The sequence below is a fragment of the Solea senegalensis genome, linkage group LG16 (assembly GCF_019176455.1).
Source record: "Solea senegalensis isolate Sse05_10M linkage group LG16, IFAPA_SoseM_1, whole genome shotgun sequence".
NCBI classification, from domain to species: Eukaryota; Metazoa; Chordata; class Actinopteri; order Pleuronectiformes; family Soleidae; genus Solea; species Solea senegalensis.
The window spans coordinates 7,747,473-7,761,446 of record NC_058036.1 but is presented as its reverse complement, the minus strand read 5'-3'; the positions used below and the strand labels follow the sequence as shown (position 1 = coordinate 7,761,446).

At 43.7% G+C, this 13,974-nt stretch overlaps 1 protein-coding gene across 1 annotated transcript in view; it reads left to right on the top strand.

Moving 5' to 3' along the window:
- Positions 1-13,974, top strand: part of pacrg (PARK2 co-regulated) — a 139,741-nt gene that overhangs the window by 70,483 nt on the left and 55,284 nt on the right. Inside the window, exons 3-4 of the mRNA XM_044048262.1 lie at positions 6,084-6,255; positions 11,661-11,810. Coding sequence (XP_043904197.1) covers positions 6,084-6,255; positions 11,661-11,810 — 322 coding nt within the window. The remainder of the gene's footprint in view (positions 1-6,083; positions 6,256-11,660; positions 11,811-13,974) is intronic.

Below are 13,974 nucleotides of genomic sequence, written 5' to 3'. Positions count from 1 at the left end.
CCCACAGCCAGATAACAAATCCATCCTATCAATCAAACCCATCAATGGCTGGCTGCAGATTAGAGACAGTGATTTTGGGGCTGATTGGAGAGGAAACGCTGATTACACCTCTCTCTCTCTCTCTCTCTCTCTCTCTTTCTCTCTCTCGCTCTTTCTCTCTGACTTGATTACACTCTGCCTGTGTGTTGTCAAGCTCGGCTGCTGGAGCTGTAATCACTGGAAGCTGAGAGCAACAGCCGCGGATCCAGACACGAGGCACAGACGCGATCGCACCACAGGCTGGCAAGCTGCGGCTTTATGACCAGGTCGTATAAAAACGCCTGCGTCTGACACTGTCGTAGCATCTTGGCATGGTAACTGCACACACACCAATACATGTGCAGGCATGCATACATTACGCTGCGATAAGGAAAACTCCCACTATGAAACCTGTAGTCAGGCTTTTTTTTTTGTCTTCTCCGGCTCCTGTCATGTTCATCGCCTCCTGTTCCTCTCAACTGCTCTGGCCTACTTCCATCACAGTGGCGCACACACACACACACACACACACACTTTGAGTAGTACAGTGAGTGTAGTCCTAATCTGAGCTTTATTTAGCTGCCTCACCTTTAAAACTGGAGCAAGTTCTTGACAGTCTCTGTGTCACCTCAACTTCTTCTAGTGTTACATCCCTCTATCCTTCTAAGCCTCCTCCAATCTGCTCAGCTTTCCATCTTCCTGTCCACCGTTTTCTTTTTCTTTTTTCTTTTCCCCAGTCACTGCTGCCAAATGCGGTTTGCTGGATTTTGTTCGATGTGACTGTATTGTCGTGGCCAACAGAGGCCATTGTCACAAAAATATATTCACCGTACAGTCATTACCAACATTCCGCTGGCAGGTCTGAGATGTGTTTGCGAACATTAATTGGTTTTACATGCTCGCCTGTTTGTGGAGAAATAATTGCGACGAGTTCTCCGTGGCGGCAAAACAAACCCGATTTCCTTTTGTTCCTTAAGTAAACAAGGAAACCGCAGGTTAAAAAAAAAAAAAAAAAATTCAATAATGATGATTTTGGTGATGACATTTTGAGTAAAGTTAAGTTAAAAGGAAAAAAGCCTGCAGCAGTGTCTGGTGTCTGGAAATTTATCAATATTTAGGGTAATTTCCAGCATCCTGCACTCCACACTGCTGTGGCTGGTTTTCTTTTACGGTGTGATAAAGACTATGATGGGGAAAAAAAAAAATTGCCCTGCCATGTGCAATTCCTGACTGGAACATCCACTAAGGTTTCTCTTCAGCATTAACCAAAGCACAAGCTCTACAGTGACGCCGTACGCAGGGTCACTCTTTCAATTACCACGGCTCATGTTTGCCAGGCTCGTAGCAACGTCCTGCTTTTAATCCTCCAACAATCTTTATTCATTTTCAGCGTATGTTTGCTCGCTTGAATGTCAGGTAGCCCCACCCCCCTGTAAGATTCAGAACTCGCGTCCTGCTTGTGAATCTTTGATTCCCACAATTTTGTCTCATTCTGCATGTGTTAGGTCTGATTTCAATTGCCATCATGGTCATTTCTAGTATTGCTTTGAATTGGACATACTTGCCACGCTTGTTAGATGGAAACAGCTGGCAGGGGAGATAGCAAGGGTGACTCACTCTTCTTTCCCTCACTTATCGTTTGCCTATTCCAGTCTTGCTCCTCTCATCGTGACCTCCGAGAAAGTCAAAATATTCTGTTCATTTTCCCCTCTCGTCTCTCGTTTTATTTCTCTCTGATACTCACATTGAGTACACGCGGCACGCTGACTTATTTTTAGAATAACCAGGTTGTCGAACACCTGTAGCACGGTTTTGAAACAAGCTTGGATTTGGATAAATAAATTATTAGTATGTGTTGTGCACAGTGTGCTCATGAAAATGATGAGAGGCTCTAAAAGCTTCTTTTGAGGAAAAAAAAAAACATATGAATATGAAGCGCAGCAAATAAATTCCATCTTGAATCAACCGCAGTGGCTGCTATTTAATCTTAGTTTAGTTTGTTTGATAATAAAAACCTTTTTTTCCCGCTAAGGATAACACAGTGAAATCCAGGACTTTGCTGTTGTCATGTCAACAGACTTGAGATTGCACTTCAACCTGCAGTGAGGTGTGGACACGATAACCTCAGCTCCATGACCCCACTGAAAGTGTGAAAGGTCGTATGCACTGTAATGACTGTAATGGTGCAACTTTACCTCAAATCCTCCTATTTTCCACAAAATAGCTGCTTTCTGGAGCAGAATATCTCGTTTATAGTGTCTGTCCTGTTATTATTTGTCAACATTATCGTCCCTGTTGCCAAATTGTGTCTCAGTGGTATCGTCTGCATAGAGGCCAGTTTGAAATTAGATTTATGAAGAAGTCAGGGATCCGAAACAACTCGTACGCAATATTAATAATGAGGGGGGGATGTTGCCGTCCTCAAACCTTTGATGGTGATTTGATCTGTTCCTTATTAGATTGGTACTCGGGCTGCTCTCTCTCCACCTTCATTTATGTCTTTTCCCTTACAGTGAAAAACTAACTACTGTCCTGATTGCAGGACACAATTAAGTCTTAATGTTCTGTCATAAATAATAATTGAAATCACGGTACAATTTAATGTATTGTAAATATCCAACTAACGGCCATTGTCAAACTGCGATGCTTAATTGAATACGTCGTTAAATGAAAATGAGTGTGAGAGTCGAAAACGGCAAACAAGACTCACCGTAACAATCTACGTCAAGGCTCCATCCATTCTCTTCATATCATATGCCATGTTCCTTTTTAGCCTTTTATGATACTGTTTCACAGCAGGAGTAATGGATCGTTGGTTTGCCCTTCGTGACAATGGAGTGAAGGACTCGTCCTTTGAGTGGCACCAATGTTGAGTCTGTTTTTTTTTTTTTTAAAGGGTGAAAAGAATCGACAGCCTCTCACATACCAGCTGATCTTTGTGTAAACATAAATCTGCATTAATGTCAGTTTAAATAGCACCTGACATGCAACCTGTTAAGTGACCCGTGAGTTATGCTTTTAGTAGGACGACACAGGTTCGATTTCCACGTCTACATTATAATGAGGACTTGGTAAAAAACCACAGCTTTAGGTTCTTTCGTTGCTGTAATACTTTTTGAGGGACATGTGAGTGTAGTATCCTGCAGAGAGAAAAACGTATGTGGTGTTTGAGGGATTTGATTGTGTCCTTGGACGGAGCTGAACTTCAAATGTTTAAATCAAGTGAGAAGTATAAACTCATTTTCTTAGAGACTTTCATACAAGCAGCCTCGAGACTGGTAATTTGGCCAGCACCATGTTGAGGTTTTCCTGATGCAGTTTTTTAATGAGCGGAATGAGCAGAGAGCCCTCCTCGCACTTGCTCCCAAAGTCTCATCTGTTGCTCTCTGTGTGTGTGTGTGTGTGCTGCAGTGGCGGACATGTGGGTCTGTGTCTCAGGGCTAATTGCTGCTACTTGGCTGATAGTCTTTCTGTGCTTCACTCTCATTGACTCCCCGGACTCCAGGGGGATTCCCACAAGCACCCAAAGACAAACAAACCTGGGCAGACGATCGATAAAGGATGCAAGAGTTACCGCTCAGTGCAGCTGCTGATTAAGATTCTCTGTGAATGTGTAAGTGTGTGTGTATATGTGCTATATAAGAGAGTGAGGGTGTGTTTGCTGATTGCCCATCCCCTTAAGCTAACTAGAATCTTCAGCCAGTCTCTAAGTGCTTTATGTGATTTTGATTAAGAGACTAAAAGAGTTCAGAGGTGTCTTCACAGCCACAGCACATGAAGGCCGCCAGGTAATTATTCCCTCAACATATCAGATTCACTGCAGAGTGGATGAGTCTGTGTCTTTGCCTTAATTGTGAGACCCGATATTGCGCCGTGTGCCGTTATCAATTAAAGGTAATGACAATTACATCTTTTTATGGGCGTATTCTTTTGAAATGATTTGACTGTATTACATTAACAAACAATATACATGGTCTGTGTTTACGCAGCACCGTTTCTTTCACACACACATTTTTTTTTGTGTGCCGGCACATTCCCACACTGCCACGAGCAATTTGGCATCAAGTGTTTTGTCCAAGGACACATCTGCAAGTCGTGGAGGAGCCAGGGATTGAATTCAAGTTTTTCTTTTTTACCAAAACTCTTTTGCACACGGATACTATAGCATCATTTCAGTTTCTCTAAATCAGTTTACTTACTTCAAGGATTAAGAGAGGGCAGGGTTTTGTATAATGGCTTAATATCTTTATAATGGAAGTATTAGAAATGGATACACCTACATTTATGGGGGTGCTTAAAACGTACTGGATTGTGTTTCGTACCTCGGTGCCGCTGACTGTCCCAAATATTAAGCATTGCTTTGCCTCTAGTCCTTCTCTTCACCTTCTCTTTGGACTCATGTCTGCTTTTGTTCTCTTCTTCAGGCCGACTGACTCACAATCATGGTCTTGACCAAGCACAGGGGGAAAAAGGTCAAGGTTGGCCAGCAAATTGCCTCAAAGCAATCAGCCTTGTCTCTTTACGCTAACAGTGTGAGCTCTTTCTGCCCCTATCTCTCTCTCTCTCTCTCTCTCTCTCTCTCTCTGTCGCCATTTCTCCTTCTTTTTGTCTCTCCATCTCTCTGTGTGGGTGTGGGGTGTAAGCAACAGGAGGGCGAGACCAGCTTTGAAGCCCTGGCTGTGACCAGCGGCTGAGTGAGGGCTGGGGACTTGAAAGCACCAAGCGTCGCTGTCTGGGTGACATTTCAGCACAGACAGGCATGACCCAGCAGTGTGTGTGAGTGTGTGTGAGTGTGTGTGTGTGCGCAAAAGAATGTCTCCTCATGGCTTCAGCTGTCCTCAGGGACTGATGGCTACTGCTGGAGGCTATTTGCTTCTGCACCAAAGGGATTGCCTTTCATTACATGAAAAAAAAAATCACCCCTTCAACCTCTAATAACTCGCTCAACTGTCGTTCCACTGGGATGTAGTGCCACAGCCGATACTCCTGTTATAAATACACAGTCAATAACTAGATCCCGTGCGTAGATAGATCCTGAGCGGTGGCTCCGCGTAGCATTTAAGACGATTTTCAGAGAGCATACGCGAGAGCGCGTGAGGCTCAAGGACGGCCTCCTCGGGGGGTCAGCTGTTCTCTCCAGCCCCATGTGTTGCTTCACACACACGAAAGACTTCACTTTAATGTGTCACACCGCATCCACACACTCGCTGCCCGACGACTTCAAAGCGCGCTTGTAACCTGTAGCCGGACGAATATGTTCATCCGCCCCGGCCCGGAGTGTGTGTGTCTGTGTGCGTGCGTGTCTGTTCTGTAAGCGCTGTAAACAGGTGTTAACATGTCAGCCCACAGGATGCCACATGCCGCTGTGTCATGATCCCCTGAACAGCTGTCTCCCTGCCATGTGTGTGTGTGTGTGTGTGTGTGTGTGCGAGAATGTTTTCACTGCAAAGGGATATAATTGACCGCAAGAGGGGTTTTAGACCTAGATTTAGCGAAGCCAAGGTTAAACAAATACAATGTGCAAAGGCTGAAAGGATCGCAATGCAAACAAGTTCTTGGAAAGGATGTGGTATTTTCACCTGCTGTGAATGTTTTTGTAAAGGTGTGAATAATGGTGAGCTTGAAGGGTAAGGGGGGTATTTGGCTCTGTAATGAGGCCGTCGGGTATAGGGGTCCATCTCTGTTGGATCATGGTACAGTACGGTACAGTTTGGAGCGGTGAAGCCTTGGTTCAGGCTCGCGTTTGTCGTCTGAGAACAGTGTCTTTAAGTCTTGGTAGTTTGGGTGATTCAGAATCCCTACATTTAAACACAACCAACTGAAAAATTCATCCATCCACCAATCTGTCCTGGGTGGAGCCAGTCTAGCTCTTTTCGGACTTTACCATTTTACTCTGGAACTGTTGGGGATCATTATTTTGGTCCTAAATTCAGCGGAAACACGGTTTGATGTCTCGATCAACTGCTACATGGCTGAAAGTCACTCAACCCCTCCCGTCTTTATCCGACTTTCTATAAGAAACAGCCAATGACCCCTTGAACGTAAATGTTCCTCTCTATCCTCAGGTGGAGATCGAGAAGCTGGATTACCACCACTACCTGCCTCTGTTCTTCGACGGCTTGTGTGAGACCGTTCACCCGTACGAGTTCTTCGCCCGCCAGGGAATCCATGACATGCTGGAGCATGGAGGCCCCAAGATCCAGCCTGTCATTCCTCAGCTCATCATCCCCATCAAGAGTAAGTCCAGGAACGTGTGCGCACTCACCACAGACACACACGTCACAGCTCCTCTGTGTGTCTTTTCAATTGATTTATTTTTTACAATCTGACAGAGAAAGGTGTGGTTGTCTCAATAATCCCAAATGTTGATATTGTTGCCGCTGAAATAAAAACGAGTGTTGGCATAAAACATGACAGATTGTGCACTTAACATTTCCCTACCAGCCACTCTCATGGGTCGCATGTGTACCTTATGAAGTGGTTATTTGAGTTACTGTTACCTTTAAATCATCTTCAGCCCGTTTTCAAGCTGTTGTCTATAAAACCTAAGGTGTGTAATCACTCAGGACTAGTACTTCCATTTCAGCTATTTAATTAATATTGTCAGCAAACTGTTTGTTTATAATTGATTGGCAGTCATTTAATCAGCTCGGCCACAGTTTAATTGCAGCCTTAGTACATATTTCTGCACGTCATTATTACATTATTAACTATTTGGTTAATTTTGATTCCTGTTTGTTGACACATCTCAATACGAGAGGATAATCCCTGTTGCTGATGATTATAACTAGCTGCTTATTTAAATAAATCAGATGCAAATGATATACAGATTGTAGGCACACATTGAAAAAAAAAAAAGGTTGGAAACCTGATGTGAACACAACGTACCCTCCAAGAATCTTCTTTTTTGTTTTGGCAAAAATATAAAAAAAACGTACTACGAATAAATTAAAGTTGGAAATAAATGAATTCATCTTAAGTGATTCATTATATCCTAATGGGAATCATATTAAAATGGCGAATATTTATTCAAAGTGTTTCTCACAGTCTGCGCAACCAAAATAGAACAACATGCTTACCAGGAATAGAGTCACCTGTTTTACACACGCCATACGGTCAGTCCTGTGACAAGTCCTAATTTGGTTTCACAGTCACGCTGCTCCTATTATTACATTAGCCGTCCTAGTGTAGTGTCCTTGCTGCTGCATTCGCTGGGAGAAGGTGGCTCTGAAAGCACGCCTGATAATCTGCCATGAATGTGGTGACGTGCTACATTTAACTGTGTCATCACGCTGGGCCTCCTTGGCTTTCCACACGCACGCACACGTGCACACACGCGTACGTTGGCAGATGAAGGTGGACAGAAAGGTCAAGAGTGGTCCATGACTTCAAGACATCAGAGTATATAGTAACGTGACAGGAAAGATTCTGTGTGTGTGTGTGTGTGTGAGGCAAACACGAACAGGATCAAAGTTCAGTGAAGTTGTTAAGGGGAATGCGGTGTGTGGCTTTTGTGGGGGGAATTTCAGCACACACGTGGAGACGTGCACACACAACACACACACACACAAACGCTGTCTTTTGTTTGGCGCCACTGCCAAGTAGAGTGTCAGTTTCAAAGTGGGAGCCTATAAGTGGCGCCCAGAGAGCCCGAGATAGTGTTCAAGTCACGGACAGTTGGCCGGTTGTGTGTGTGTGTGTCTGTCTGTCTGTGTGTGTGTGTCGGACCATTGTGGAGGCAGAAGGGCATGACAGCCAACACTACACAGGGCTGTTGCTGTTCGAGACACAGACGCACAGTGACAGACAGAACCTGGCGCAGTCTGTTGTTGCCCAATGGCGCTGAGGTCACACCGCAAGACTTTAACCATTACACAGTGTCGAAACCGACACACGTGTGCGTGTATTTTTTTTCTGTATCTTAAACTGTGATATTCTATACTGCACATGTGTATTTTTAGATTTTGGTATCTTATACTGGCCAATTTTAGTGTGCTACTGTGAGTGTATGTGTGTTGTCCATGGTTGTGTGTGCGCATGGAAGCATCGACTGTCAGGACCAGAAGTCGTTTGGAGACCAAAACCTGGTCCTAATGAGGCAGAATCTAATTTCTGAGGATTTAAACTCTGGTTAGGTTAAGGAGAGGGTTGGGTATAACAGTTTTAGGTTAGGTTTGTCTGTTTAACTGCAGATTTTCTTTACTGGGATGAATGTATGTTTGCATGCTGCCCTGATACAAACACATTCCTATCATGACAAGACAGTTTAACCCCATTTTCAATTCCATTTTTAAGAGCCAGAGGATAAATGATACATTTACTGGTTTTACAATGATGGGGAAGAACATTATTTACTTAAGTCAGTCTTTTGAATGAATAAAAGTGTACTCAGTAGTTGTTGAGGATATATTACGTGTCATGTACACAGGATTGTAAAAGGCCAGTCTGTGGAGTTTCAGGGATACATTGACAGAAAATTGAAAATAATGTTCATAATGATGCTTTCATTCATGTGTAATCACTTGAAACCTTGAAAAACAGGACTTCTTCCAGGTGCTCGCCATTAAGCATCACCATGATTACACTGTAGCCCAAAATAGAAAACCAAGTTGCTCTAGAGTAGGTCTTCCAATTATGTTTTTGTTTGTTTGTTCGTTTGAAGGTCGCCATGTTTACCTACTTGCTCAACAAAGAGGGAGAAGGAGCGAGGACAGAGAAATTAATTTATTTGCAAACTGCAATGTCACCGCAAGATCCCACTGAATGCCTTTCCATATTTACATCACCTAATCTTTATTTCTCCCCTTATCGGGAAGAAGCCACTTTGCACACGCCTAGTTAATATACACAGATTGACTCAGCCTCTCACTAACTCCAGCTTTAATTTACAAACTCAAAACCCCTCAGCAGTTTTTGGCCATTTCTTTTTTCTTTTTTTGGGGGGGGAGGCCAGACCAAAGGTGACGGTGATGCTCCTTATGAAAACACACACTTCTCACTGATAATGGAATTTTAAATGGCCTGCTCCTTATTAACTTCTTGGTTTATTAAAAATCCGGGCTGTTTTAGCGTCCACAAGGCGAAGCCGCCAGTCCGTGTCTCTGTTGCAGATTAATTACTTTTCTATGGAGCACGGGAGAAGAAGGGATGACGGAAAGAAAGAGGAAGAAAGTAAAAAGCCGTCTGCGGTTTAAAATGGCAAGATATATATTTTTTTTTCCCGTCTGACATTAATCCATCTTCAATGTGGCTGGCAGGCTGTTATCTGCAGACCGACTGAGTCATGTCAGGCCATGGTGAATTTTGATGATGACTGCAGGTCACCCAATGAGAATACACAATGAAGAAGGCTCTGTCTGACATTATACTTTAAGGCGCTGTCCTCAATGACTTCAATGCTCCAGTGTGTCTCCCTGTACGGTGTGTTCCTTTCACTTCACCCTAGTGAATGTATATGTATGTATGAAAACAATATACATATGGATTCAGTGTTTTGTTTATCATTTTAAATTGGTTGATAAAAAAGGAACAAGTTTAAAATGATCACCAATAATACATAAAAAAACTAAAGTATTTCTTTAAGTACATGCAGCAAAATGAACACTCGTTACCGAGTGACTTAAAGATAAAGGCTACATTGTTACTGAAATGCTGTGCTTTGGGTTTCTCGTGGTTTCTTTAACTAGGCAGGAGGATTCAGAGTCATGCCTCCATTGAGCCGCAGTTGATTGGCATAACATTTGCTCGGCTTTGAAACCAAAATGAGAATTTCATTACACAGGAACATCTCCAGTCAAGGCTCCTGTATGGGAACATCATCTTCTTATCTGTAAAGTGTATTTATACTCCGCTTAGCTCTCCAACGTGTCACCATGTTTCTGACATTTCACAGGAAATACAAATACGAGGTCACTGTTGTTTTATTTTTACACACTGAACATGAAGCATGTCCTAGGATAAATACATGATTACATTATTTATATTAATCCAACCAACACAGGTTTTATACCAGCCACCTGTATTCTCCTTACTCTTTTTTTTTTTTTTTTTGCCCGATGAATAATTGAACAGTCCCATGGTCCAAATATCACAGCCGGGAAAATTGTTTACACTGGCCTGTAATTAGAATTTCTTTGTTTCTAATGTAGGTTTTTAAATTCCTGCCATTTCAACATTCCACCTTATCTTGGCGATGGCAGATACAGCGCCTCTGTGCCGGTCCGTCTGTCTGTGGAGACGCGAAGAAATGAGATGGAGAGATGGCACAGAGCACAATAGAGTTGCTGGTTCAGCATCTCCTGTGCACAGTTTCCTCACTCAAAGATGTGTGTGACCATTTCTTTGGTAGCGTGTCAAATGGTACGACCAGAAATATAAAACTAAGATGCAGCAGCCAACATATAGCATCGCCAGAGTTGCTCTTACTTGATTAGTGGTTTATGATCGATGCAGTCCAACATTTCACAGTATGAGTTTGAGAGACAATAAGAATTTCAAGAGAGATTTAGAGTGAGAGAGAGTTAACTTTATGTTTTGCAACTTTTCCATGCATTCATATTTCTGACCAAATAGCTTTGAATATATTTGTATTTATTCGTAATTTGTCGTCACTTACACTCAACACACTCCTTCACCTAAAACCTCAAATCGGGATTGTATTGTTTTGGGTATTTTTTATGTTTTTTTCTGATTTAAAGTTCAAGACTTTCAGACTTTCTTTAGTGTCTCGTTTGTGTCTCCCCTCACACTCCTTTGTTTTGACTCTCTTGTGAATGACTATTTTCTTCCTGCTTGTCATTCCCCTGTTGTTGTTGTTGTTGTTGTTTGTGCTTGCTTGTAAAATAGGTGCTTTGACGCCATTATGATTCTCCTTTGGCGAGCGTATGGCATCAAACGACAGTTTAAGGTGTCATAAAGAGAAATCACTTTGGTCTGTTTTGCTTACCCGGGGTGTGCTGCTTTACACTGACAGTTTGCACAAAGAGAATTACCAGCACTCATGTAGCTTACACACACACACACACAAAAACTTGTGCAAAGAACTATGAAAAAATGAAAGTAACGTCAGTCTTAGTTGCTAATCACAGTTATTTTCTAAGCATTTGCCTTTTGCTTGTCACATCTCTTTCTTTCTTTCTGACGTTGTGTCTTTTGTCGTCTCCCCCTACCTTTTTGTTCCTTTCTCTCCCGCTGCATGCGTCTCTCTCGATCTTTGTAGCCCTCCATTTCTCACCATCATTCCTTTTTGTTCTCTCTATCAGTGGGAGATGGAGTTAAGTGCAGCTGTAGGCCAAATAGCCCAGCGATTGGCTCTCACTTACCTCTGTCTCCCCAGTGCATTTGGAATCACTGATTGCAGACATGCCAGTCTAAATCAAAGCCTGGCTTTAAAGGAAATGGTTTCAAGGGAAAGTGTGTGCGTACTTGCGTGTGTGTGAGAGAGATTGAGAGTTTTGAGAATTGCTCTTCATTTACTATACCTTCACTCACCTGAACAATCCATACTGACTGTAAACCCACATTGCATTTGAGAGCCCCGGTTCTGGACTCACTGTTATTCTGCGCCAACCTTTGTTTTGCTCGAATTATCTCGGCCTTCATTCCTGACCTTTGCCATCCGTCCGTTCCCTCCCTCCCTCCAGACGCCCTGAACACGAGGAACCGCCATGTGATCTGCAACACCCTGAAAATCCTGCAGCACCTCGTGATGTCCGGAGACATGGTGGGAGAGGCTCTGGTGCCGTACTACAAGCAGATCCTCCTCATTCTCAACATGTACAAGAACATGAACAGTGAGTGTGAATTTATGGGACAGATGGTGTGTCTGTGTGATGTGCAGCAATCGTTGTGTGAACCTCTTTTTTTTTCTTTTTGTGGGAGTGCAGCTAACATAAAGCAAGTAATTAACAAACTGTGAATAACAGTCATAGATATTGACATGCAGTCTGTTATAGCTGTGGTTTGGTTATACCGGGGGATCCCACAGAGGTGCTGCTCAGTTTTGGAAAATGCTGTGCAGAAATTAAACGTCTGATTTTGTTTGGCTGTGAGTCAGAAAGCATCCGGTTTTCTGCCCATTATGTCCTCTGTGGATCCAGCGTATGCACCTGTTTTCCTTCCCCTTCATTTAAACATCTATTCAAGCAGAGAAGCTCCACTCTGTCCTTTCTGCTGTCAGTCAGGCTGCATTGTGTGGGGCTGTTGAGTAGAAGAATGTCCTCGGTCTCTTTGAAAGCCCCCACCTGAGTGGACCTGGAAAGATTAGCCTCCGATACGCCGGGCTCTTTGTGTGGCTGCGTCAAAGCACTTAGCATGGTGTGACGTGATGTGGGCCCTCGGAAGGTTTAGGAGCGCAACCGAAGCCAAACGCCACTCACTGCAATCAGTAGCGTGTGAAGAGTGACATTGTCATTCAGTCATTTAAACACCGGCTTTAACAGGGGAAAACTCAAAGCTTTAGTCCCATAATCAATATCCAATTTGAATCTCTTGTCTCTTTAATTCGCTTACATTATCTGTTACTATTTGCTGATGTCTAAAAAAGAAAGAGGAGAGCTAAATGAGATAGTGGGGAAAGACAAAGGGTGGAAAAGAAAAGCCTCTCTTATTAGCAAATCTCCTCTCTAAATTAGCTGTCAAATCAATCCCCTAAACCGGTTTGAAGCGTGAGCTTCTCTGCCACAGCACAGGCTCAGCAGTTGGCGAGTGAACCCCACCAGGGATAGTTGTATCTCTGCCTGCTAGTTACTGTGCTCGCCTGTCTACATGTCCGCCTGCTCGTCTGTCCTCCTCTGGCGAACATTGATTAAACCTGAGCCGGCCTCTTTACCTGTAGGACGCCCCGGTTATTGACCTCTCCTCGAGAGACCAGTCTGAGCCAGACAGGGGTTCAAACAGTTTGCCAAAGCACAGGACCTGAACTGCTGAAGCAGGATGATATTTCCTGTTTGGGAACTTAGTTGCATCGAGTAGAGTTTCGGTCTTGTAGACTGATATTCAGCATACTAAATACCAGTTTTTCTTCTACCCCTTAACTCAAGTGAAAACAGTTGCCTATAGTTAACTCCTGAAGATGACTGAGAATCTTCACAGACACAGATTTTTAAATTGAGAAATCTTCCACTTTCCAAGCAGCAGGGGCAAAGCAATGACATCACCATGCAGTTCAGCAACACGTGACGTCGCCCCTATTCAAATCGAATGGGCAGTGTTTCATTCCAAGCCTGCACCACGTTCATACGTGCTCTCCCTTTGTACTTGCTGCACATGAAAGCGTTCATTGAAGTCCATTTAATACCAGATGTCACGCGCGCACACCTCCACTACCAATCCCACGCTTGCTCAGTTGTCTCCACAGAAGTCCGTGTGCTGCCTTCAGCAGACAGACATGATCATTGTGTTTGACACACGAAGAAGAGACAGAGGCTTGTGTAGCAGTGTGTGGTAACATCTCCTTTTGGCTCTCCCACACTGTTGCTCACAGAGCTCCCATGGCATCCCTCTTATCTCATGAGCCACAACGGAGCCACTGTCCAGTATATGCCAAGTGTGTGTGTGTGTGTGCGTCTACATTTGTGTACATCCGTCTTGAATAGATCTGCTGTGTCCCCGAAACAGTATGCAGCTGTTGGACTCCGTATAAATGAAGGCGGCAGCATTCTGTCTCTGTCTCTCTGTTCACTGTTCAGGTTTGCCAGCCTTGGGCACACAATGCTCTACCAGATGTCCGCGGGCTCACGTCGACGCACAGACACACACATTTCACACACTTGTCCCAGCTGCAGCTACACAACTTGACTCTGTCCCTGTCTCCCTAGTTGTTTGAGCTATGAATCAATAGGCTGACAGCCACTGCTGTAGGGTCAGAGCTACAGTCAGATATCACCAGCATCTCATCATGGGACAGATCCCCTAGGCTGTGTTCACACACTCCTGCTGTGTCGCTCCCACTCTCAG